Source organism: Panthera pardus, unplaced genomic scaffold (genome assembly GCF_024362965.1).
Source record: "Panthera pardus isolate Hobbes unplaced genomic scaffold, ASM2436296v1 HiC_scaffold_7, whole genome shotgun sequence".
Lineage (NCBI taxonomy): Eukaryota > Metazoa > Chordata > Mammalia > Carnivora > Felidae > Panthera > Panthera pardus.
The window spans coordinates 81840498-81865749 of NW_026527002.1; the positions used below are offsets into that span (position 1 = coordinate 81840498).

General features: G+C 60.3%; 2 protein-coding genes across 13 annotated transcripts; both read right to left on the reverse strand.

Moving 5' to 3' along the window:
- Window positions 1–765: 765 nt before the first annotated feature.
- Window positions 766–13497, reverse strand: PUF60 (poly(U) binding splicing factor 60). Of its 9 annotated transcripts, none has more exons than XM_019435133.2 (12): window positions 13366–13497; window positions 8654–8755; window positions 6243–6338; window positions 6036–6125; window positions 5043–5093; window positions 2755–2916; window positions 2575–2667; window positions 2224–2437; window positions 1954–2144; window positions 1678–1813; window positions 1276–1511; window positions 766–1193 (listed from the first exon to the last, which is right to left on the reverse strand). In XM_019435133.2, exons 1-12 carry the CDS (start codon window positions 13387–13389, stop codon window positions 894–896), a joined length of 1695 nt encoding a protein of 564 aa, XP_019290678.1. In that variant the 5' UTR covers window positions 13390–13497; the 3' UTR covers window positions 766–893. The 9 variants fall into 9 exon arrangements, with proteins under 9 accessions (XP_019290678.1, XP_053752279.1, XP_053752282.1 ...); XM_053896304.1 differs by having other exon boundaries at window positions 8654–8752; window positions 13366–13493; XM_053896307.1 differs by lacking the exon at window positions 13366–13497 and adding an exon at window positions 13010–13120.
- Window positions 13498–17244: 3747 nt separating this feature from the next.
- Window positions 17245–24624, reverse strand: NRBP2 (nuclear receptor binding protein 2). Of its 4 annotated transcripts, none has more exons than XM_053896335.1 (18): window positions 24279–24621; window positions 23617–23739; window positions 23440–23541; window positions 23228–23317; window positions 23021–23061; window positions 22840–22934; window positions 22689–22712; window positions 22535–22618; window positions 22394–22449; window positions 22202–22297; window positions 21026–21158; window positions 20791–20893; window positions 20613–20663; window positions 20403–20538; window positions 19525–19578; window positions 19362–19425; window positions 19204–19259; window positions 17245–19117 (listed from the first exon to the last, which is right to left on the reverse strand). In XM_053896335.1, the coding sequence occupies exons 1-18, from the start codon at window positions 24405–24407 to the stop codon at window positions 19049–19051; spliced, it is 1506 nt and encodes a 501-aa protein (XP_053752310.1). In that variant the 5' UTR covers window positions 24408–24621; the 3' UTR covers window positions 17245–19048. The 4 variants fall into 4 exon arrangements, with proteins under 4 accessions (XP_053752310.1, XP_053752313.1, XP_053752311.1 ...); XM_053896338.1 differs by having other exon boundaries at window positions 23617–23774; window positions 24279–24380; XM_053896336.1 differs by lacking the exon at window positions 23440–23541 and having other exon boundaries at window positions 24279–24624.
- Window positions 24625–25252: the final 628 nt, after the last annotated feature.

Consider the following 25252-nt stretch of genomic DNA (forward strand, 5'->3'; position numbering starts at 1 on the left):
GGGGGGGCGCGCGGCCCGGCCGGCGCTCAGACTCTCGGGAGACGGCGGCGGCGGCCCCGCATCCCGCCCAGCCCGCTCGCCCGCCGCTGTGCCGCAGCCGGAACGGCCGCCGCTGCCCGCCGGACTGCCCCGCCGACAACCGCCGGCCGCCGCGCAGCCCGCCGGGAAGCCGAGGCCCGCCCTCGCCGCCCATCGCCGCCGGGAACTGCAACCCCCACAAGGCCCCGCGGTGTCGGCGCCTCCGAGAACCCGTAGCGGTCCCGCGCACAGCCTGTCGGGAAGCTCAGCTCCGGTGCCCGGGCGCGAAGCACGATGGGACTTGAAGTCCGCACAAGGACCGAGCTCCGCGACGCTGGCCGAAGGCTTCCGGAGGTTCCGCCCGGGCCCTTCCCTGGGGTGGGTCCCGCGACCACTGGCTCACCCAGCCGCCCCTCCCACCGGGACCTGGGCTCCCTCGGGGCAAGGCGACCAGCGGAGCCGGCGCTCCACTTCCGGGCCGACTTCGTCCCGGGGCGTGAGGTGCCCCGTGCCAGTCTTCCGGCACTAAACCTGCACAGGCGATGCCAGGACCGCGGAGCAGGAGAGCGCCACTCCGTACAGGGGCTGCTCAGGGCAGGATGTAACCAAGCAGGCCTTGACGAGCACTGCAAACGCCTTCCTCCCCTGTTCTCCAGCAGGCCTGAGTTCAAGGCCCCCTCTGCCCATCCCTTCCCCCAGGCTGACTTCCGGGAGACAATAAGCACAGGACCACTGTTACACAGGGACTTTTGGGGCCAACAGCATCTGCACCTTTATCCCCACGCTGGGTGGCTAGGCCTGAGACACCAACAAATCACTCTATAAAACCCAGAGGAAACAAGGAGCAAGTGCAAGTCCAGGGAATAGGGCCAAGGTCACGCAGAAAGGTCACTGTTATCAAAACGCTCCTGGTCATACACTTCAGCCACCACCTTGCGGCCAGCAAACCAGCGCCCATTGAGGGCCTGGATGGCCTTGTGAGTCTCGGAGGCTATGGAAAACTCCACAAAAATCTTGACGATGATCTCTGCGTCCTCCTCCTCGCCCTGCTTCTCCTGGTATATGATGACACGGTTCACAGCACCAAACTTGCCACACTCCTCGGTCACCTCCCCCTCCAGGTCATCGTCGATGTCCTTGGGGTCCACCATGTTACGCAGAACCATCACCGTGGACTGTGCAGGGGAGGGGACAGCTGAGAGCTATGGCTGGCTGGGTCACCCTGCCCCACCCACCCCAGTGGCCCCGGATGCCCACCTCCTGCTTTCGGAGCAGCTTCTGCATCACCATGTGGCGGGCACTACTACCGGAGATGCTCATGTGCTCCTGCTCGCTGAGCATCTCTGGCCGCTCCGACTCAGGGAAGAGCTCCTCCTCCTCCTTCTCCTTCTTGGGCTCCAGGAGACCCAGCGTCGGGGGGCTGGCCAGGATGGGGTTCACCACTCCCACAGAGGGGATGGTGACCGGAATGGGAGGCCGGGCTGGGGTCACACCTGCAGCAAACCCACCAGGTCCACTGGTCACTCCCCCGTCTCTGCCCTTCCCAGGAAGGAGTGTAGCACCACCTACCCAGGCCTGAACCATGGCCCGTCCTGGCCACAGAGGGCTATGCGCAGAGGGGCAGGAGAAGAAGGGAGGCCCTGACCCACCCAGGCTCACCTGTGATGACTCCTGGCGCCTGGGCAGCCATGACAGCCTGGGGCAAAGCCCCCAGAGGTTGGGCCAGAGTCAGTGCAGGGGACACCAGTCCAGGAGTGGCCAGGGTACCCAGCACCGCTGCTCCAGCCACTGCTTCCTGCAACTCAGAAAGCCACCACACTCAGTCCCCGATCTGGCTGCCTCCACTCAAGACCACCCAAAGAGCCAATCCCCAAAGGATGAGGGAGAGAGGCGCTGTCACCCACAAATGAACCACACAACTGCACCAGCCCTCACCTGAGCTGTGATCTTGGCTGTGGCTGCAGCTGCGGCCACGGCAGCAGCAGGTGGGAGGCCTCCGGGTGTGGCAGGCGTGAGCAGGGGCATGGGGGGTGTGACAGCCTTGCCCACCCGCAAGTACTGGCCACCCAGATCAAACAGGTTCATGGAAGACACGGCATCCTGGGATGACTGGGCCTTCTCATACTCTGCAGGGCAGAGGCAGCAGTGAGGGTTAGCCCCAGTGCCAGGTGGGCCCCACCCTCACCTCCGTCTCCCCAAACTCACCAATGAACCCATAACCCTTGTGCTTGCCAGTTGTGGGGTCCCGGGCCAGTGTGCAAGATTTGATCTTGCCAAAGGCCTCAAATACGCTCTTGATGTCATCGTCGGAAAGATCCTGGTGCACAGAAGCCACGTAGATGCGGTTGAAAGCTCGCGCCTCCTCAGCCAGCTGGTCTATGATAGGCTGGGCCTGCCCTATATTGCTGGGTCTGCCCACCTGGGAGAGAGGCAGGGGACAAAGAGTCCCCAGTCAGCCCAGGCCTGGCCACTTCGGGCTGCTCTGCGTCTCCCAGGGGACTGAAACCAGAGCACACCCGACGTCCCGGCCCCGAGGCCCACCTCCTTGGCCCCTACCTTGATGTTCCTGCCTCCTAGCATCACTGAGTTCATCTGCTCCAAGGCGAGCTGCGCAGCTTCTGGGACCTCGTACTCCACAAAGGCAAAGCCCTGGACACGTGAATGTGCCTGTCGTTAGGCCAACAGGGCCCGGGGTGGGGGGTGGGGCGGGGTGGGGCGGGGCAGACTAAATCTCACCTTGTGCTTCATGGTGACGGAGTCCCAGGACATGTCAATGCTCTTGATGGGTCCGAAGGGAGCAAAAGCCTGGCGAATGGTGTCCTCCCCAAGCTCATAGTAGATGGAACCCACGTAGACCCGACACATGATGGCCAGCGCCCGCTGCCGCTGAGCTGCCATCTGGAGCAGGACACAAGGGGAGAGAGAGCCACTGGCTTGTGAGGGGGTTGCAAGAGGCTGGGCAGCCCACTCCCCTCCTGGCCCACCTACCCAGCTCCGCTGTGGGGAGAGCTCCCCACACGGCAACAAGGTGCAGGCTCAGCTCCTGCAGTCAGGGGAGAAGGGGTCAACAGGACCCTACCCCCAGGAAGGAAGGCCAGGCCCAAAGGCAGGACACGGACGCACCCCGGCCCATCCAGGTCCTGGGCAGACTGGCAGCAAAGCTGACAAGCGGCTGGGAGGCAGGGCTGCACGCCCTCCCACCCTGCCCACCTTCCAGTCTGGGGGCCAGGTACCCCAAGCTGGGCTAGAAGATCCTCCCAGGGTCCTGGTCAAGTGCTCTAGCAGAAGAGGGAAGGGGAAGCCATCCAAGCTTCAGGGACCCACTGGTGTGGAGGCAAGAGAGGGGGCAGAAGACAGGGCAGCTACTGCCCAGAAGAGAGCCCAGGGGAGGAGGTCAGGAGCCCAGATGGGGGCTCCCTGCAGAGACAAAGGGCAGCTGCTCATACAGGGCCAACTCAGGTGGGGGCTTAGCATTTGGCAAGCCCCCCAGTGTGTTGAACACCTGACAAAAAAGGGCTGGCTGGAGCTCACCCCTGCAGCCCCAAGGCCCCGCCCCCAGGAATGTCAGAAGGTGGCAGAGCTGCCAAAAAGAGAAGCCCCAGGGCTCCTTGGAGCAGGGAGGGAACAGGCCCAGCGGGCCCAGGACTCTGCTTGGGCAGACGCTGCCTCTGCGCCACCGGGGCAAGCTTGGGCCCAGGGACCTCCCCATGCCCCTCAGGGACGGGGTTCCCACCCCCGCCACCTCACACGTGACGTGCCAGGCAGGGGGGTTCCCAGAGCCATATGCAGTGGGCGGCCAGGAGCTGGGCCCCGGGGAAGACATCAGAGGCCCAGGGCAGGCAAAGAAGATGGGATCCTGGCTCTAGTCCCTCCATAAACACGGGCTCCCCTCACCCTCAAAAGGCTCCCCATAACCAGAGGCTAGTTTCCCTCTTTAGACACCAACCGGCCTCTTATGTAGACCAGACCTCCCCCTCCCTCAAAGAGGAGCCTGAAAATCAGATCCGTGTGTTCCCCCAACTAGGAATTTCCCCCCAAATGGGACTGCCCTTCTCAAACTGGGCTCCTGACAAGTCGGCCTCAGGCCCCTGCAGAGACCAAGGACCAGCAAAGGTGGAACTACGTCCCCTCTCGCACCAGACACCCCACACATACACCATCTACCCCTCAGGTCAAAACCCCCCAAGATAACAGCACATCTCCTCTCCAGGGTGGGCTTCCCAACAGCAGGTGGGCCAAGAGCCCTCCTCCCTGACGTCTCCCCATAGACAGACACTCCTCAGCGAGGACGTCGGGTCTGTCTGGCCCTCGACAGGGCCACATCTCCCCTGTGAGAGCAGCACACCCAGGGATGACCCCCAGGGGATGGAGCAGTGTCTCTTTCCCAGACTCCTCCGCCCACGGCAGCCAAGGCCACAGCCACCGCCTCTGCCTCCTCCCTGGCCCACTCTGGGCTCAGCCCCTGCCTGCTCCCTGGCTGCATGGCCTCTACCCCTTGCTGACAGCCAGGCCCAGAGGACCAAATTCTTGCCCTTCCCTCTCCTGCTTGCTTGGGACCCCCCAGCCCCCCGCCCCATCCATCCATCCTCCCTCCAGGGTCTGATGGGGCCGGGAGTTAGGACTCGTCTCTCCTCGGGGGCCTGACCCCAACCCAGGAGCCCGGGCAGCCTGGAGACCGGCAGAGCTGAAGGCCCAGGCGCTGCGCCTCGTGCGTGCAGGCGACATGGGTGAAGGTGGGCCTGGCGTGGGCAGCTGCCCTCCTGGCCTGCTGCCCTCCGCAGTTACCTGGCCGGTTAGTTTTAAGGCGGGACCTCAGAGCAGATGGAGGCCTCCCCAGGGGCGGTCCCGGGTGGGTGCCCGCCCACACCACTGGCCCCGCCACGCCTGGCGCTCTGCTGCGCTCGTCCCGAGCTGGCGGGCAGGGCCGGCTAGGGGAGCAAGGTCCCCAGCACGCGGGCTGCACTGCCCCCCTCTAGCCCTGACTAAGGACATGAGCCCCGGAAGAAGTGAGCATTTCTATTGACCGATTGCAAAGGTGAGAGAGGATCTCCAAAGCCCATTGTCACTGCTGCCATCTGAAAGACAGTAAAGACAGAGTTCAGTCTGTTGGAGCCGAGCAGTCTCCCGCTCTTGTCACACCTCACGCAGACAGCGGCAAGGCCCGGAGTCCCCGCCCTGCCAGGGAGGCCCGCCTGCCTTCCCAAACTGCCGGCCAACTGGCCAGCCGCCGGCACCTGCCCAGGGGGGGCCTCAGAGCCCCAGGTGCCCCGCCCCGCAGCCTGGCCGGCGGGGCAGAAGGAAGGGAGGGGGAGGAGGGGGGGAGGGGGAGGAGGAGAAGGAGGAGAAGGAAGAGGAGGAGGGTGCGGACGGAACAAGGTGAAGAGCCAGGGCGTCTCCTGGCAGTGTGGATATCTGAGGGCCGGGCAGGGGGGCAAGGGGCTCGAGGCCCAGGCACCAGTCAGCCTCTCCCTGGCCTCTTCCCCACAGCCACTGCGGCTTCCCGTCACAGGGCCAGAACAGGGCCCTGTTGGAAGTGCTCCCAGCCTGTCCTCTCCGTCCCAGACCCCAGTCCGGGTGGTCTGGGCTCACTGCAGGGGTCGGGGCCTGACACCTCTGATCCGAGGCCGTGGGGGGTGGGGAGGAACGCCCCTACATGCTGCACCCTCAACTGGGCGCAGAGGCGACCTGAGGCAACGCTTTCAAGTCCGAGAGGAGGAGCCAACTCAGGGTGCGGGGCAGGGCTACAGAGAAGGGCGGGAAGGGGCCGCGGGCACTCAGCAGATGGGTAAGGCTGGGCCACTCGTGCCTCGCGGAGAAGCCTGGGCGTCCCAAGAACGAGTCCTTGAGAAAAAGAACCGCGACACCTCGCGGGGACGGCCACAGGCACAGGAGGAGGAAGAGAAGGAAGAGGAGGTGGGTGGCGGGGAGGGGCGGGCGAGGCTCCCGGCCCGGGCGGGCGGGGCCGGCCTCAGGCGGAGCCGGCACCGAGGCCGGAGGGCGGGGCGCGGGCGGCTCACCTGCAGGTTGGTGAGCTGCTGTTGCTGGTGCGCGATGGTCTGCTTCACCAGCACGCTCTTGATGCTCTGCTCCATGGCATACTTCTTGGCCTGCGGGAGAAGGCGGTGAGGAGCACTGGGGGGCCCGGCCTGCGGGAGATGCGCTTTCCTCCGCCACCTGCTCCCCGCCCCCGCTGTGCCCTGGTTCCCCAGCAGGTACACTCTCACCTTCTGGAGGGCCTCTTGCTGCTCGGGCGTCAGAGGAGGCAGTCCCAGCTTCGCGGTTGTGTTCTGCCCGTTCTCCATCTTGATGGAGTCCGTCCCCTGGTAGTGGGGAGCGGGAAATCATTAAGAATAAGCTCAAGGCCACCCCACGTGGCCCCAGGAACCCCACCCCACCTGCCTCCCCCTACACCTGCACGTGGCCTCGGGCCCAGTCCGTTCCCAGGGACAGACAGCTCCTAGTCACGGGCGGTCTCTGGCCTGGCCTAGATATGCGTCTGCCCCTCCGCCATCCCTGTGCCTGTCCCTAGTCCGCCCTCTCCCAAGACTCCTGAGCAGGACACACGCTGAGGAAGGCAGGTACGTCGGGGCCCGTGGACAACCCTGAACAGTTTTGGGGCCCAGGCCACAATGGCCTCCTCACGAGATACCGAGACAGGCAGCGAGTAGTAAGAGGGGCCCATCCCTTGGAGCAAGCCTGACCCCAGAACCTCAGGCCCACACGGTGCAAGAAAGCTGGCCTTAGCCATCCCTTATAAGGAAGAGGGGCCATGGTTCTCTGGATGTGCTGGGACTCCTCATTCCCGGACTGCCTGTCACCCACCTCTGCCCTCCACACCGCCCCACAGACCCAGCCATGGTCACAGACTCAGCTTTCCTGATTGGGTGGAGTACCAGGGACCACTCAAGGAGCAAGTGTGGGAAAGGGCCTCCCTCCCAGCATACCTTCAGGCAGCGCCCCATCCCCTATCCCTGCACACTGTTGAAAACCTGGACTTGCTCTCCCAGGCCACCACAGCCCCAAGGAGGACTCCAGTCTCCTGGGAAGAGAAGCCAGGAGCAGACCAGCCACAGAAGAAAAGTGGACCTGCCAGCACCCTAGCCAGGTGAGCATGGGGACCAGGAGACATTTTGGGGAGGTGGCGGGGGGGGGGGGGGGGAGCAGGCACAGCCTGCTGCAGACCAGAGCGAATGCAGCTAAGATTAAGGTTACATTCTTTCTGCCAAAATACATTTCTAAGCTGTGTGCAGGCGAAAGAATACAGTTCTGTGAGCAAGAAAAAAACCACAGCCATCAGACCAAAGAGTACGTGTCTCAAGAGTCAGACCACACCTGCCTGCCCAGGAGCTCAGAGGGCCTGGGGCTACCCCAGCAACCGCAAGGATAGACCACCACCAGCCCCCTCCAGAGGGGATGCTCTGCAGCTCCCAGCACAGCCTTGGGAGGGACAGCAGAGGAGACAGACAGACCCCCAGCGCAGGCATGATGAGCAAGGACATCAGAGGAGGCAGGAAGGGGCCAGCTGACCCAACCCCCAGGAATCCCCATCCTGACCAGCCCAAGAATTAGGTTTCCAGCACAGGATCAAAGGGCAGAAGGGGCCTGGAGGTCCCTACTCTGGCGACCCAGTCTGGCCCAGAGGCTTGTCCTCTCTACCCTCCCGGCTGGCCCCAAGCCAGGTTCTCCTTAGTGAGACAAAGGCAAGAGTGCCAGGGGCTGTGACTCTAGAGCAGGCTGTCACCATGGTAACCAATGCCAACCCCCTTTCAGCCCCTTAGAAACTTTTCAATCTCCTCTTTGTCTTGGTAAACAAAAGGCCCTTCTCTCATCAATCAGGGCAGGGGAGGGCTGGCTAGATAGACACCCTGGCCCCTCTGCCCATCTGCTTCAGCCCCCATAACTTCCCAGGATCCAAGCCACATATCACGGCCAAACGTCCCCTGAGTGTGTGGGGGCCCGCAGGAGGGTCCCACTCCAGCCGGCCCCCAGACCACCTTGTTGAGCCCCCACTGGAACCCGCTGGGGGCAGGCGCTGCCATGGAGAAGCACAAAGAACCCTACTGCCCAGGGACAAGGACTGGCTCCACCTCCCATAGGACAAGCTCCCGAGGACAAAGAAACCGGAGCAGGACGAGATCTGCCCAGACCCACTCTGAAGTCTGGCCCGAGTCCCATGCAGACCCCGTGCTCTGACTTACACATGTTCTGCTTCGCTGTTTTATCTAAATTCGAGGTCTGAAGTGAAAATCTCTGTTTCTGGCTCTTAACACCCATCACACTCTGAAAGGGCACATCTGCCCTCTTCTAGGACACCCGTGGCGAAGGGCGTGCACTCGCTCTGGGTCAGCCCCCAGCTAACCATCATCACTATCTGCCCGACGTCTGAAGACACGAGGCTGTGACCCACCACAAAAGCAGGGCAGATGCTAAGGGGAGAGCCAGGCCTGAGGCCGGGTGGTGAGGGGACAAGACAGGTGCCTGCACCCAGAAGGTAGAGAAGAGTCCCTAGAGCTCCTCCCACCCCACCCCCACCTCTCTAGGCCCAGGGACACGCAGGCAGGCAGGCGGGCGGGCGGGCGGGCAGGCAGGCGGGCAGGCGGGCAGGCCTGAGGGCAAGGACGGTTAAGGTCAGTACCTGTGGAGGTTTCCATTTGTCTCCCGCTGCCACCACTGCCGCCGCCGCCGCTGCCGCCGCCGCCGCCGGCTCGGACCCCCCTCCTTGCTGGCCATTGACCTGCTGCAGGCAGGAAAGAGATGTTGTAACGGACAGTTATAAGACCCACCCACCCCGGCCCTCTCTCCCCTTCCCTAGCTAAAGGCCAAGTGTCCATGGACGAGAAAGAGAGGCAGCAGAGGCACAGGACAAGACCAGCTCTGGCTTGGCCCCTGAGCATCCGACAGTGTCCCACTCCACCCCACACCGCCCATTCCTCCAGGACACCTGCAGCTGATCAGGGTCCTGGCAAAAGGGGCTGGCCTGTCAGAGTCTAGGGCAGCCCAGAGTTGGCAATGAGTCACCAGGAAAGGACAGGACAGAGGATAAGAGCTCCTGCCCCATGTCGAGGAAAGGCATCCTTCCCTAGGTCTAAAACTGCCCTCTGGCCACACAGCCGAGGTCTTAAAGATCAGTTCCTTTCCTGCCGGCAGGCTGGGCCAGGCCACAAGGGATGACAGGGGGCACAGCTGGCCATCCCCCACATCCCCCCCCTGAGGCAGACAGCGGAACCTCTCTAGCTGCCTGCACACACGTCTGGGCCGGCCCCATGGCTCAGCATCAGTCCCAGTGCCTTCCACAGGCTCTGGCCAAGCCCACACCCCAAACCCTTCCTGAAGACACCTCTGAGGAGGGCTGTTCTCCGAATAACAGGCTCTGGTACGTGGTCTGCACACACAAGCCTCCCTTCCCCCGCAGTCAAACTGTCCGGGGCTGTCTAACTGCAGGGAGGGCAGCCGAGAGCTTGGCCATACTCCACACCCAGAGGGGCATGGAGCCACTGCCAGGCAGAGATAGCCCAAAGGAGAGAACAGCTCTCAACTCAGCTCAGCAGGAGCAAAGACAGGCCACAGGCAGGAGGCAGCAACGATGGGGGCTGGGGGACTTGGTGGAAGGGCCCGGAGATCTACTCCACCTTCTCAGGCCACACAGCGGGAACTGAGAGCAGAACACACTTTCCCCACTCCCAGCTCACAAGACCCACAGACATCTAGGAACACAGGGGACAACCACGCTTACCCTGGGAGCCCTGTGCACAAAGCCAGAGGCTGGGATGACTTGGTCAGAGCTCGTCTCAGGCCCTCTAGCTCCAAAGAAGACGGCAACACAAGCCTGTCTGTGCTGGACACACGGCCAGTGGGCACAGGAGCTGTGGCTAACCCAGCCCTGCGCCTTGCCCAGAGCTGCACCACTCAGTTGCTGAGCTCAGCACCACTGCTACTTAGGAACGATGCCCCACAGAGAGCCAAAGGATGGGGGACCCTTGTGGCATGGCCCCACCGACTGGGCGTATGGCAGCTGGGGTCAGGGTCCATGTCTGGCTTGCCTCAAGCACCCTGGCACCCCCAGGAGCACATCTGGAGCCGAGGCTGCCCTCTCGAGGCTCACAGCAAGAGCTGACTTCAGGTCTGCGAAAGCAATCCAGCACCTAGGCCTGTGAACAGAGCCAACCCGAGGGCACATTTATCAACGACTTCTTGGTCTCCCAAACTAATATAATAGCCAACATAGGAAACAGGCCATTGCTGAAGGTAGTACACGACTCAGAAGAGACCTCTCAGGAACAGTCAGGCCGGCAGGGGAGACCACAAGGAACATGCCACCACCTCCTCGGACACCAAGGAGCTAGTCTCACAGAGCCCACGGTTCTGCTAAGAAAGCTTGGAGAAAACTGCTGTTTATGATCACAGATGGCCACGTGCTGTCACCCTCTGGCAATGAAAACAGGCGGCTTTGCAGTCACAAAGCTCCCTGTCATCAGGCAGCAGTGCCTCAAAGGGTGAGAAGTCCCCTCTGGGAGGCAGTGCGGCCCTGTGATTCTGGGCCCCAAACTCCAGCACTGCCACTGCTCACCGGCCTAGGCTCAAGACGAGTACTTCCATCAGAAATGCCAGAGAATTTAAAGTAATTACTTAACGTGTCCAAGACTCGGCCTCTTCAGGCCTGTGTCCCGGGGCTGGCAAGTCACCCCGTGTAAAATACTCAAGGCTCTCCCGGCACAGAGCAAGCAGCTCTAGGTCTTAGCCATTATCAGCACTGGTACAACACCCAGCGTCAAATCCCCAGAGCAGAGCCACTTCGGGACGCCCTCCGTCTGTTCAGTCCTCTTTACACGGTGCCACGTGGTCTACCAGACGGCTGGGCTCTGTGCTGGGCACTTTGCAGCAAAAACCAGGCAGGTGGCACCTACATAAGAAGACTGCTGTAGTTCACGAGCACAAGAAGAAACCACCAAGCGAGCGCAGGATGCGAAGAAAGGCACCGAGGGTGCTCCGCTGAGGCAGCCAGGGAAGGCCGACGAGGTAGGTGCGGACCATCTTCAGAAGGAGAAGCAAGCACCGGTGCCCACAGGGAAGGGAGAGGGTCTGGCGCCCCTGCCGCATAGACGGAGACCAAGAGGAATGGCTCCAAGTGGGAGTGAGCCCAGTGGTCACAGGTAGGGAAGAACGGAGTGATAAGTCACAGACACACGATGCCACCAGAAGACCACGCCCCTAATGAGAAGGGGCCGTGGCCTGTTTCTGCAGCCAACAGGTGGAAGGCACAGAAGGGACAAGCGGCACTTCCGCATCTTCCTGCGTCCTTCCCTAGTGATCGCTGTCAGCCAAATTCGGTGCCACTCTATCCCCACGTCCCACGAGAGCTGAAGCCACATCTCAGGACAGCACCTGTGCTGCTCAGCATGCACGGACCACGGGACAGAACAGGCTCTCACTATGCCCGACCAAGACAGAACACAGGCTGTCTAGAGAGCCACCCACTGGAAAGGTCAGAAGAGGAACGTGTCAGACCACAGCCTGGACCTCACTCCCAGAATCTGACGTGAGCCTGAGACTGTACGGTTTTCGGATGCCCACCAACGTATGTACGTGTCAACCTCTTGAGAGAATTCAAATGAGCAACAAACACCCCTACGGAAAACCTCGGTTAGCGGGACTCAGACTCACTGCCTGTGGCCACCTCTACTGTGAGGTCACCTCTGTCTGGCACCACGCCACGGCACAACTGAGCCCAACTCATCCCTCAGGGTCCGTGAGTGCAGCGCGCTGCCAGCTCCAGCCTCCAGCACCCACCGAGGCCAGCGCTCGGTGTCCATGCTGCCGCTGCAGGAGGCTCGAGGGAAACCAGGCACCCACTCTTCACTGGCTTCTCCTCCTCCACATTCCACACTTTCCCAGGAGTCTGGGTCCTCGTCTCCAAGCCTCCCTCTCCTTCACTGTCCAATTCTAACCACTGTCCGGGACAGTCGCCAAGTCCTCTATCTCCGTCTCTTTTCTAACTTCCTCTCAGGCAGGTCGTTTGCTCCTGTGGTTTCAACAGGGAGCGGGACGCGGTAGAAAGAGGACAGTAAAGTTAGCAAGGTCGGAGAATCACACGCTGGGCTCCCCTCACAAGCTGGGGCCTCCCCCCACCCCCCAGCCTGTTCCTGTCCCAGTGACTCCCAGTGACATAGGTCCAGCCTCCCTCATGGGTGTCGGCCCCCAGCAGAGGGCCTGGCCAAGATCTAGTTCTAACCTAAGTCCACTCCCTGACCTCAGGTGTCTTCCCCATCAGTCCAGCGTCCAGCCACCTGCAACAGGTGCCTTCTCTGACAGACCTCACCATGTCACCGTGGGTATGGATTAGGGGCGGGGGGGAAGGTAAATAAAGCAACGGAATGACGTTGTGCAAGGTCCAGGAGAACAGTCATTTAAACCGAATAGGAAGAAAAAAGGGTCAAGGGAGACTTCACCATGAAGTGTGGTGTATGTAAGCGTTCTCCATCAATGCTAATCGCTCCAGGTGACTGAAAGGTAGGTGAGCACTGAGCAGGGGAGGGAGAGGCTCCTTCCGCTGGATGTCCACACCACCCTGAGCACAGGTCCCTCGAGCTCACTGTATACATGGGCCCCGTGGGTGGCAACTGGTCCTCAGGGTCCACCAGACCCCAGAAGGGGGCCGGGACTACGTCTAGTTGCCCACTGTGCCCCCAAGTGCTCGGACAGAGCCTGGGGCAAAGAAACTGCTCAAGAAACGTGATGCGAGAGCACATTCTCTCCTTCCTGAATAAGGAAGCCGGGATGGAGTCCCTGTTAGCTGGTAACCACTTCCCGCGGAGCATCAGCGGAGAGCAGCAGAGTCGCAGCTGTGGATGCAAGGAGCCAAGGCCACCACCCTTCCCACCGGGCCAAGATGCCTTCCTACAGGCCCTGCACGCCTGGCGGCTCGTTCCCACGGACAGGAGGAGACGCCATCACTGCCAGGAGCCCCGCAGTCAAGCCCCGGCCACAGGCGCACCCGTCGGCAGAAGGGTACGACAGCCGCCCGGCTCCGCCCTGAGGCTGCGACTCGGCGGCGCGACCCGAGGCCGCTCGCGCAGGCCCGGCCGGCCGCCCCCCCGACCGGGCCGCCCTGGGCGCGCCTCACGGCCCCCAGACTCCGACCGCCGGAAGCTGTAGCCCGCGAGCCGGAAGCTGCGGCCGCGGGCCCGGCCCCGCCTCGCGCCCGCCCCCGCCCCCGCCTCGCAGAACCGAGAGCCGCGGGGGCCCGGGAGCTACCGCTGCGTCCCCAAGAGGCCTTCGGCGCCCTGGCCCGGCCGACGACCCACTCCCGCCGACCGAGCGGCGGCCTGCGCTCACCGGCGGCTCACTTACGAGAGCTATGGTCGCCGTCGCCATCTTGCGTCCGTCGCGGCCGCCGCGCGCGCCACACGCTCCTGCTCCCTCCGCGGTCTCGCGCGATCTGGTTTGCCAGCGGATGCGCCCGGAGAAGGGGGGAAGTCTCGCGACAAAAGGCCCCTTCGCCCTCGACGAGGGAAGACAGAGGAATGAGCTTCCGGTGTGGGGAGGGACCGTTAAGGGCCCGAAGAGGAGCCGGCGGGCGGGGCGGGGCCGGGGCCGTGTGGGCGGGGCCGGCGGCGCGCACCTCTTTCCCGGTTGCCTCACACATCTTGTCTTTCGCAGCGCTTACCCTTCGCCGGCGGAGGGCCGTCCAGGCTCAGTGTGTCTGTTAGCCCCTCGCTTCGCCCTCCTGCCCCTCCTCCCGCCGCTGCTCCACTTTTCTGCCTCCTTAACAGAAAAACGGGTGATGTGTGTGTCTCCTGCGTCCCCGCTCTCACCCAAGAGGCAGGACAGAGGAAGTTTGGATCCCCTCCAGGGCTGAAGAAGTCCCATCTGCCCAAACGATCTTGTTGAAAGAGGTCACGAAGAGTCGCCATATTTCAGAGTCAGATTTCAAGTTACATCTTCTTTGCGTCGTGCCGTCTCTGAAGTCAGCATGCGCCCAGCAGTGAATGATGTGCCTTCGTTTAATTAGCCTCATTCTCTTTCCTAGTGAGTCATAAAACAGCAGTGCATCTTGAAACTGATGGCGTCATGGATTCAATGACATGCAGTCGGTAGAACGGGAATCCAAAAGACAGGCTTGTGAACCCATCCAGTGGGAAGGGCCTGCACCCAGAGTCCCCATCGGGGCCTTGAGCTGCCCTAGACGTCTGCCATATGTCACACCCAGCCCCAAGACCGTAACACAATGAAGCCACATCTGTAAGCTCAGTGAAATTGTCAGTCCAACAACTTCGGCCTACCCGAGGCAACAAAGTGTCTTTCCCAGTTAGGCAGGTCTCTTCTCAATCCTGGGAGGCTTTACCGTCTAGTTAAACAGGGTTGGATATTTTCTTCATACCCCTCCCCTCTAAAATGATAGAATTTTATAAAGACAAAAACCCACGAACACAGAAGTGAAATATTGTGGAACTGGAAGAAGGTGGAGAAGGGGGTCTGTTTAGCCACCTGGAGGTTAGCATCTGAGGGGTCGTGTGTGAAAATGCAGCTGCAAGAAAGAGGAGACCCCCAGGACCTCTATCCCTACTGGCAGTGGCTGGGCTGTCAGAGCAGAACCCTGTTCTGAAAGGGAGTGAGATTCTTGCCCTGTCCCCACCTCCACCCTGGCTCGAAGTCTAGCCCCCAGCATGTGCCCACCACAAAACTCAGAGCTCCTCTCTGCAGTAGCTCCTGGCTCAAAAGAAGACTGGCAGCTGGAGGGTGCTCAGGAGAATGGCCTGGCTAGATCCCTGGCCTCAAAGCTCACCAGGCAATAAGCCCCACCATTAAGATCGTATCACTCTTAAGAGCAACTGGACAGCCCAGGATCACCAGACACCTAAGGAGAAGGAACAAAAATGGAAATGGAAAAGGAACTCAGAAGGAGCAGAGACAATAAAGCAAAGAGAAAAAGAAGAAAAGCTAAACTCATATCCTCAGATACTAGAGAGGATGTTGCATCCAAAATCAAGAACAAGCAATATATTGCACACCTGAAACCTAACACTGCACGTCAGCTAACTGGAAGTAAAATGAGAACTTTTTTAAAAAAGAAAAACAAAATCAAGAACAGGAGGCTATAAAGAAAGAATATTCAGCAAATGTTAAAGAGTGCTTACAAATGAAACATATGGGAGGAAAATGAACAATTCAGTAGAGGGTTGAAAGATACAGTTGAAATCTTCTAGGATGTATAGAACAAAACCAGATAGGTAGAGAAGATCAAATGTAACCATAATCACACTGATCAGTATTCTTCAGTGCTTACAACTGGACTGGCACTTCAGTGGCCTCCATGATAGAGAGGGATGGGTGAAGTAGTGAATGGGCTGGGGCTTGCCACCACCACCACTGCAGGAGAGTGGGAGGCACAAGCACCACTGTCTGGTGGCAGCTTCCCCTGTGACATTTGACATTGACGTATAAAAGGCATTCAGAGTGCTTGTGTTCTGGGCACTGTTCTCGTTACTTTACAAACATTACCTGTGTGATCTTTACAATGATCCCATGGAGTGGGTACTGTTATTATCCCATTTTTACAGACAAGAAAGTAGGGGCATGCTATCATACCTCAGGAAGCGGAATGGCCTCACAGCCTATGCCCTTAACTACCGTGTATTGTGCCTCTCAAAGCTCAACATCTAAATAATAAAAATTCCTCAAAATAAGGGGAAAGTCAACCAAAAAAAAAAAAAAATTCCTAGAACCGAAGGATTGGGATCTCTGGACAACAGATAAAAGAGAAGTTTTAAATGAAGAACTATCATTGAGAATTTTCAAAGGGAGGGAGAGAGAGGAAGAGGAAGTGAGAGAGACAGAAATCACAAGGGGTCAGAATTCAGAAAGGCATGAGAATTCTTGGGACTAGAAGAAAATCACATGATACTCTCAAAATCCTTGGGAGAAATAATTTTCAACTTAGGCAAACTTTTGTGCCTAGCTACACTAACAAGCAGATGTAAGAGTAGGCTAGGGACAAATAGGCAGACTCCATAACTTCCCATGTACCCTCTCTCAGGAAACTTGGAGGATGTTCCTCCTCAAACAGAGGGTGAAGGAAGGAAGATGAGAGCTAAGGATCCAAAAGAGAAAGGAGGTGCTCCAGGATGCTGGTGAAGGAACAACTAACTCATGCTGACAGCTGGGTCACAGGCCCAAGAACAAGCAGCCTGGGGCAGGCAGAGAGCTGGCACAGTGGGGGCTCTGGGAAAAGATGAAACTGAGAAGTCAGTTATGCAATGAATCTCAAGTATTGAGAGGTTCACACTTCAGTAGGAGAATCTAAGAATGAATTCATGAGACATGTATAGAAAACTAAGCAAACCAAAAAATAAGGCAATTATTAACTCCAGGCAAAACAAAAAGTTGTGCAAGAAAGCAAATATAACCCTAGGACACCTTGTTCTCTGCTGAGACCTGCAGTAATGAAGCTGTAATAATACCCACCACACTGGGATGATGCTGGGTCAGGAAACCGAGGCTAGTGATCCTGCTCTTCTCCCAGGACACCAGCCGGGGAAGACCTTAATGTAGAAAACCCAATAAAAAGCAGTAAAAGCATGTGTCGTTTTGTGGAAGATGGGTTTTACACGCCAGAAGAAATAGCTAAGAGTTAAATTTGGAAACAGAGTTGGAGGCTGCATTGGTTATTTATTGTTGGTTAAAAAAAAAAATGCATTCCACTTTTAAAACGATATGTATATAACTTTGAAAAGATAAAAGTTGAAATGAAAACCTCAACATAAGCATGATTAAATGGAGCCATGATCGTATTGATATTTTTGCGTTCAGTTTAATCACGGGTACAATGTGGGGCGCCTGGGTGGCTCAGTCAGTTGGGCATCCGACCTCGGCTCAGGTCACGATCTCGCGGTCCGTGAGTTTGAGCCCCGCATCGGGCTCTGTGCTGACAGCTCAGAGCCTGGAGCCTGTTTCAGATTCTGTGTCTCCCTCTCCCTCTCTCTGACCTTCCCCCATTCATGCTCTGTCTCTCTCTGTCTCAAAAATGAATAAACGCTACAAAAAAAATTAAAAAAAAAATCACGGGTACAATCTGTTATGCATTTGACACTCAAATTATTTTAAGGTGATAGCATTAGGATTTCCAACTGGACGTGTAAGTTATTTTAGATTTGTTATTTAAGTTGGAAGATGTAAGAATTTGGATAACTTTGTAGAGTATTGGGGTGTTTAAGACAACTTGAGATTCACCATGTTTGTACATTTAATCTATTTGAGACACCTTGGTAACTTGGTTTTGGTTTGGTTTTTGGTTAGGGCAATGTGGTAGGTGGAGAAAGGACACCTTCCCTCCAAGATGTCCGTGCTGTAACCCCAGAACCTGTGAATGTTACTTTATATGGCAAAAAGGATTTTGTAGGTATGATTAAGGAACCTTGCGGTAGGGAGATTATTCTGGATTATCCAGGTAGACCCAACCTAATTACATGAGGCTTTCCTGGCTGCAAAAAACCAGACAGACGGTTCATGAGAAAGACTTAACTAGTTGTTGCTGGCTTTGGAGATGGAAGATGGGTACGTGAGCCAAGGAATGTGGTGCCTGTGGAAGCTGACAATGACCTTCAGTTTCTTTCAGGGCAAGAAAATGGGGACCTTGGCCCTACCATTGCAAGGAAATGAATTCCTGCCCAGTGCCCACAGCTTGCACCATGCCTGACACCTGCAGACCCAAGCTGAAGGAACAGAAAATGGAAACCTAGGAAATGGCTCTAGGCTCCCCTAGAACTTCCAGAAAGGAACATAGCCTTGCTAACAGCTTGAGTTTAGTCTGGTGAGACCTGTACCAGACTTTTGACTTGCAGAACTATAATAAATTTGTGGTATTTTAAGCCACTAAGTTTGTGGTAAATTCTTATAGCAGCGACAGAGAACTAATGCAACCGTGGGCTTTCCTGATTTGATACTAGAAATACTTAAAAAGGAATCTGAACGCACTAAATGTATACATGCGATTTAAAATGTTTAAGAATGTTAAACTCAATTTGAAGATGGAGGGGAGGCAGTCTGGGAGAAATGAGGCCAGGGCAATGAGGGGTGGGAAGGAGTTGAAGGGGAGAGACGGGGAATCAGGAGCTGACAGTCTCAGGACCTGGGAGGCAGCCGCCATGGGAAGAGGTGAGGGAGGTAACAAAGGGGGTAATGGGTTTGAGAGGAGGCACAGTGAAGAGCGGGTATCTGCCCGAGCCCAACCCGTCCAGGCCAGGGAATGGAAGAGAAAAGAGCCCTTTGGAGGGGTGTGCAGGGACCAGAGAGTATCTGCAGAGGGCTGGCAGATCCCTGTCTCAGAGCAGTGGAAAGTCTGAAGGGGGCTCCATGGTGGGTCTGCACTGGGCAGCGGTTGGAGGGCTGTGCAGAGGCCACATCAAACTATGAACTTGGGCTCCTGGAAACTTCTCTGTCAACTGCTTCTCCTGCCAGGTTGTGGCCCTGTCCTGTGCCCAGCACTGTGCCTGACGTCTGCAGGTGTGGTGCCACTGGCTTAATGTGGGGGTTCCTCACGTGGGTCTGTGGTTCCAACAGGGGGTGGAGCATTTCCCTGGCCAGACATCTGTCCAGAACACGGGTCCCCCACCCTCAGCACTGGGCTTCCCTGAGGGGCAGCCTCCCCCATGCTGAAGGTACAATCACTGGCCGGATATCCTGGGGTGGGGGGAGAGCTCTGGCCAGGAAATGGCGGACACGGGAAGGGATTCTGAGTTGTGGAAGCTGGCTAGGTGGGGGGGGATCCTGATCCTAAGGACATGTGGGACCTAATGACTCCCCTGACCCCCAACCTAGGCTCCTTCACCCCCTGATCGTCCCCCTGTAGCTCCAAAGCCACCACCTTCCCCACCCCACTCCAGGGCCTCCTTGGAAGCTGTAGAAGGCAGGTGTTTGGTCATCAGCCCCCAGCATGTAAGCAGAGGACAGCCCCTGGTCCTCTGAACCCTGGGCCAATGCTGAGCATCCCCATGCGGGCTGCCAGGGCTGGTCCCTAGGGGCTGGGGTTGGGAGGTCACGGCTGAGCTCCAAGGTACTTGAGGAAGGTGCTTTCCAGGAAGGCAGCCAGCTTGGTCCGGTCATCCTGCAGGGTGGGAGGAAGGCGTGGGGTGACAGAGGGGTGCAGACTCTGCTGTGCCCCCCTCCCAGCTGGCCGGGCTGGCCACACACCTCGTGAACGAAGCCGTAGTGTACCAGCTCGGCAGCAAGGTCCTGGGCACTGTCCGCTGAGGCAGGGACATAGGCAGGGGCAGGGCAGAGGCGTGAGGCCACCGCCTGTGCCCACACCCGCACTCATCCCTGCCCAGGGCCCCGCCCGCCCGGCTTACTTGGGAGCAGGTCGTAAGTGAGCTGCCGGTGCAGCCGGTCCTCCAGCACCAGCAGCAGAGTGAGCTGGGGAGGCAGGAGGGCGCGGTTGGCTCCTAGAGTCCACCCCATCCCCCACTTCCCTTACCCTGTACCTCTGCGGGTCCCAGCGCCGGCCCTGCTCACATGCCAGCGGGCCTTGTCCTCACTTCTCTCCAGGTTGCATTGCATCTGGATCACCTGGGGATAGGGGCGGATCAAGGTCACCCTCAGAGGCTTGACCTCAGCACCGAGTACAAGGGCAGATGCCACCTTAGGGGGCCCAGAAGGAAGAGTAAGGACTGGAAACGGGGGTAAATCCCTAAGGAGAGCCTAGAAAGCACATCTCACGTCACATCACATCACATGAGTGGTCTGGCAAGTTAAGGAAAACTTCCAGAAGAGTAGACACCGAGTCTGGGCAATGAGGGAGAAACAGAGTTTTCACAGGTGGAGAGAACACCTCAATAAGGAGCCAGCTGGGACAGCAGTGGAGGAGAGGGGTCAGGAGGAACATGAAGGAGCAGACGCAGGGGGCGCCAGCAGGGCCAGGCCTCAGAGCACCTGGGAGTCATGCTGAGGACCCCCCACCATCTCTGTGGGCCGCTTTGGACGTTAGCACATGAATCCTGGCTGCACTGTGGAGGGAAGTGGGGGGGGAGGGGCTTAGCAAGCCAAGGGCAGGGAAGCAGAGATGCCTAGGGGTGGATGAGATTCCCAGATGGAGGCTGCTTGGAACACAGCAAGGATGGGGCAGGGATGGGGGGCTGGCAGGCAGGGGGTAGGTGTGGGGGGGAGGCAGGGAGCAAGGGGAGGGGACTTCAGGGGGCAAGGAGCCTCTGAAAAGGGGGTATCCTGGCTTGTCTCCTACCCCCAACAAAAGGGTCAGCTGGGACCTGGTCTCTGGCAGCCGGGAAGAGAGCTGAGCGGTGGGGGGGGGGCCGCTCAAAGCGCCTGAAAAGGGACCCCTGTGGGCTGTGGACAGGCCTGAGGATGGGCACCATGCAGCAGGAGCAGGGGCTCACCTTTCTGGTCTCTGAGTCAAAAGGTTCCGGTGTCGGGGTCTTGGCCTTCTGGGTCTCCTCAGGCGGTGGGGCCAGCACTCGGGGAAGCCCCAGGGGTCGAGCAGCGGCAAAGTTCATCAGCGGGTAGATCCCATTCCTGGGGATACACTGGGGTGGCTGGGGGCCCAGGCCTGGTAGCCTCCGGATCCCCAAACTTAAGACAGCTCTCACCTGACATCCTCCAGGAATTTGTCGAGCTCCAGGTAGGAGACCTCTGAGTACCTGGCATGGGGGGGACAACCACATGAGGGCAGCCAGTCCGCTCCGCTGGGGGGTTGGGGGGGGGGTGGGGACAGGACTGGGGGAGGGGCTGGCCGAGAGCGGAGGCCTCTGGGCAACAGGCACGCACCGCCACTGCAGTGGGGGCCGGGGCGGCCGGGGAAGCTCCGCCAGGACTGCATTCAGGTCCACCGCCTTGGTCTTTTCCTCCACCACGTTCTCAGGCATGAGGTCTGCAGGCCGCAGGAGCAGTCAGGGCAGCGCACCCCGAGCCACAGGTCCTGCCAGGGCCCTTCTCGTGTCCCGCCCCCCACCCCCCACCCCGGCCAGGCCTTTGGTGCACCCCCAGCCTGCCTGCCCCTCACATTGGTGCTGGAGGAAGCAGTGAGCGGCCAGGAGCTTCAGGGAGTGCACTTCGAAGAGCACGCGGTGGAAGAGGAGGTTGTGGGCTGAGGGCCGCCGGCTGGGGTCCCGGGCCAGGCAGGAGAGGATGAACTCCTGGGGACGTGGAGGGGAAAGGCCGCGGTGGGTGGAGCCTCGGTGCCGTAGCTCCACAGGGTGAGGAGAGGAGGCCCCTGAAGTCCCCAGACCCCAAGGGTCCCGTCCTCCAGGCTCTCGCAGGTCAGTGTAGCCTAGCATAAACCCCCCTACCCACAGACTGCCCCTCTTTTGATTGCGTCCGTTCAGGCCCGACTCCTAAGATGACCTTCACAGCTCTCTACCCTACTGCACACATGTCCTCTGTCGCCTCTCATATCTATTCCGGGCCTACTTCTCACCAGCCTCATCTAGTCCCATCACTCCTTTTTTTTTTTTTTAAGTTTATTTACTTAATTTAAGAAAGATAGAGAACACACACACACACACACACACACACGTGTGTGTGAGCAGGGGAGGCACAGAGAGAGAGAGAATCTCAAGCAGGCTCCACACTCAGTGAGGAGCCTGACTTGGGCTTGATCTCACAGACTGTGAGATCACGACGTGAGCCAAAACCAAGAGTCAGATGCTTAGCCGACTGAGCCACCCAGGCTCCCCAAGGCCCTATCACTTCTGACCCCAGAAGCCATGTGGTCAAGCACAATCTCTAGAGAGATTGTGGCTACAACTACATCCCCCTACAGCTCCCTACTCCCCTTCTCCCCTACCCCGCCCCCCCACATAAGCTGGAGCCACATTGCCTCTACCTTGTTTCCTGGAGGCCTAAAGGCAGGGATGCGGGGTAGAACACTGGGTCTGCCACTTCTCCCAAAGCCTTGGGCAAAGTACTTGGCCTCTCTGAGCCTCTTTCTCATCTCCAAGACAGGCACAACGATGGTGCTCACACGAGGAGCATCCCTCTGGTCTCCCCTTCCTTAGAATGCGCCTCAGAGCCTTAGGGCGGTGGGTAAGGGCCTCCTGCGGGCAGGCCTTTGGGCACCGGGGCTGGCATACCCCTCAGCGGCACCGGCCCGCTGCACCTCCAGGCCTGCTCGAAGCACCTTCCTGGCCCTACCCGGAGCACTGAGAGTCAGCCGGGAGGGGCAAGGCAAGGTGCTTACCCGCATGTTGGGGTCGCTGAGTGAGTGCCTGGCGCGAGTGATGGCCTCCTCTGTGACCCGGGTGTCTCCATTGGCTTGGATCTCCAGCACAGCCATCTGGGAGGCAGGGCCAGGTCAGGCGTGGAAAAGAGACAGCACAGGTAAGAGGCAGGGTGAGCTAGCTGGGAGGCCACAAGGCCACCGGGCTGGTACCTCCAGTGCACACATCCCAAAGGAGAAGATGTCCACGGCAGTGCCATCAGCCACCTCTGAAAGTGGGGGAGCAAGTCAGGCTGGGTGCGGCACACGCGGTGTTCGCGGGGCACGGCCGGGGCGCCTGGATTCTGGACTCACCGCCATACTCTGGTGGGAAGAAGTGCAGGTTCCGTGGTTCCTCACGCTCCACACGGATAGGGCTCCGGAGATCATCTGGGAGCGCTGTGGAGACAGGCGAAGATGAGCAGGCTGGCCTCTCCATGCCCTCCATCCCCCCAGGGCCCCCACGCACCATTGGAGAAGATGCGGTGCCACACTGCACCCGCCACCGCAGGGAGAAAGAGCAGGCGTCAGTGTGGTGGGGCGCCGCGTGTCTTCTGCCCACGGCTTCCGGCAGCCCCCTCCTCCCCCTGCAGCCCCCCCCCCCCCAGCCCCGCCAGCACCAGAGCCAATCTTGATGAGGCCATTGTGTTGTATGAAGATGGTATCGCTGGTCAGGTTCCCGTGGATGATGGGGGGGTTGCAGGCGTGTAGAAAGCTGCAGGGGGAAAGGAGAGCACGTGCGGTCAGGTCAGGGGTTACCGGGGGCCGTAGGCGTGTGGCGGGGTGAGCCCAGACCCTCACCTGAGCGCCGACAGGATCTGTGTGCACCAGCGCTTCCAGGCCTGGTGGCGGATGGACTCTGTCCGACCGGTGCGGGAGAGGCAGCTGGGCCTTCGGTGCCCACCCTGCACCCTCACCTCGCATCCCTGCCCTGGCCCCGGCCCGTTTAGGTCCCCGGAGCTGCCCCTCACCCACCTCCCCAGCGCAGCCCTGTCCCACTCCCCATACCCGGGCGTTCATGGCTTTGTGGTTTTTCTTGGTCTTCTTGAGGAATTGCTTGAGGCTGCCTGACGACACGTACTCGGTGATGAAGATGACCTGTGGGGCGGGCAGGCTCCGCCAACTGCGGGTGGATGGCTGCCACCGCCCCACCCCCACCCGGCCTGTGGCCACATCCCACCCCGTGGTGTGCCCGTGGTGTGCCCGTGACCGTGGCTCACCCGTGCCCGGGCTTCCGAGGCATCCAGCCAGTGTTTGTGCAGCTTGACAATGTTGGGGTGGTCTACCAGCGCCAGCTGCTCAAACATGGTCTGGATCTTCTCCTGGGAAGGGGGGTGCGGTCACGGGGTGGTGGGGGTGGGGGGGCCGCAGTCGCTCGAGGGGTGGGCAAGCCTCACCTCATGGGTTGCGAAAGCCTTCCTGTCCCCGAAGTGCAACTCATTCCACACCACCTCCACCCCCTCCTCAGTGTCCATGGCCAGGAAGGTGCTCTGGACCCCTGGCATGTTCCCCTGGTTCACCTGGCAGTGGGGGAAGGGCGTATGAGTGTGCTGATCTGTGTCAGGAGACGGAGTGGGGGCTTGGTCTCCGCCCACACCCTTGGAGGGGGAAGCTAGCTTGGGGTGCTGGCTCTGACCCCCTCTAGGGGAAGCCGCGGGACTGGAGGCGGGTTGGGTTGGGCTCTACCGGCTAAGTGGTGGTATCCAGGGGCTGGGCCGAAGAGATTCGGAGCGAGGTTCGGGGGATTCAGGATGGTGTTGGGGGCGGGGGGTGGGGGGCGGCTGGTCTGGTCACAGAGGCACGGGGAAGTGGTCCTGGGAGGAGGCTGGACTTTAGGAAATTGGGAGGGTCGTCACCAGGGCGTGGGGACCAGACCAGACGGGTGCAAGGGCCGCCCAATTAGGGGGCTGTCTGCGCGAAGCCGCGGAGAGGTTTCTGGCCTCCCGGCTTGCCCAGCGGTCCCACGGCCCCGCCGTGGCCTCCCGGGCCCTCCGCCGGAGGTGGGGGATGACCACCCTACCCCCCCCCCGCTCCCCCCTCCCCGCTCCGCCGTGCCCACCTGCTCCCGCCGCTTCTGCCAGCGGCCGCAAGGGCTCTCCTCCAGGATGTCGCTCTCGTCCTCGCTCTCATCCTCCCGCTCCCGCTCCCGCTCCCGGCCCCGCCTCGGCGCCGGCTCCGGAGCCGCCATGGCTTGGCTGGCCCAGGCCGCCGCCCTCCGTGGGATCCGCGGCCCCGAGCCGCCGCCGCCGCCGCTCCCAGCCCGCCCTGGCCCAGAGCCCAGACGCCCAGGCGGGAGCGGAGCCGCCGACTGCCGCCGGGAGCCCGCGCCCTGCTCCGGGAATTGGGAGGCGCGGGCGCGCGGCCAGCCGGGGGTGGAACCCGCCCGCCCCTCCGGAGCCGCCTCCTGGGGCCGGAGCCCTAATGGAGATTCCTGGCGGAGGGCAGAGCCCGCGCTGGCCCCGCCCACCACCGGACAAGGCCACGCCCCGGGCCACACCCCAGGCCCCATGAAGGTGAAGGTCCCGCCTCCGGCCTCCCCACCCCCCCCGCCCCGCTACGGCCACGCCCCATCTGAGGCCGCAAGCCCCAGGCCCCGCCCACCCCCAGGTAAGGCCGCGCCCTTTGGCCCCGCCCCACCCGAGGGGTCGCCCTGGGCAGAGACCCCACTCGCGAGCCCCATCCCATGTGAGGCGCCCTCCCAGGCCGTAGCCCTGCCTAAGGCCCCGCCCCAAGGAGTCCGCCCGGGCTGAGGCCCAGCCTATCCGGACTAGAGCCCGCGCCCCGGGCGTCCAGCTCCGGTCGGGGTAAGACGCTCCTGCAGCAAGCCTCCGCTCTCAGAAGAGGCCACGCCGCCAGCCGGAGTCCAGCGAGCCGACCACAGGGGGTTCGGCGCCGGCCTGGAGCCGTGTACGTCGGGTCCTCCACGGGCGCTCCGTGACCTGCATGGACCGGGCCCGGGGCTCCGGGAAACGCCCCTGTGCAGCCCTTGGAGCCGCAGGTCCTTCCCGCACCACTTGCCCACCACCCTCGCGC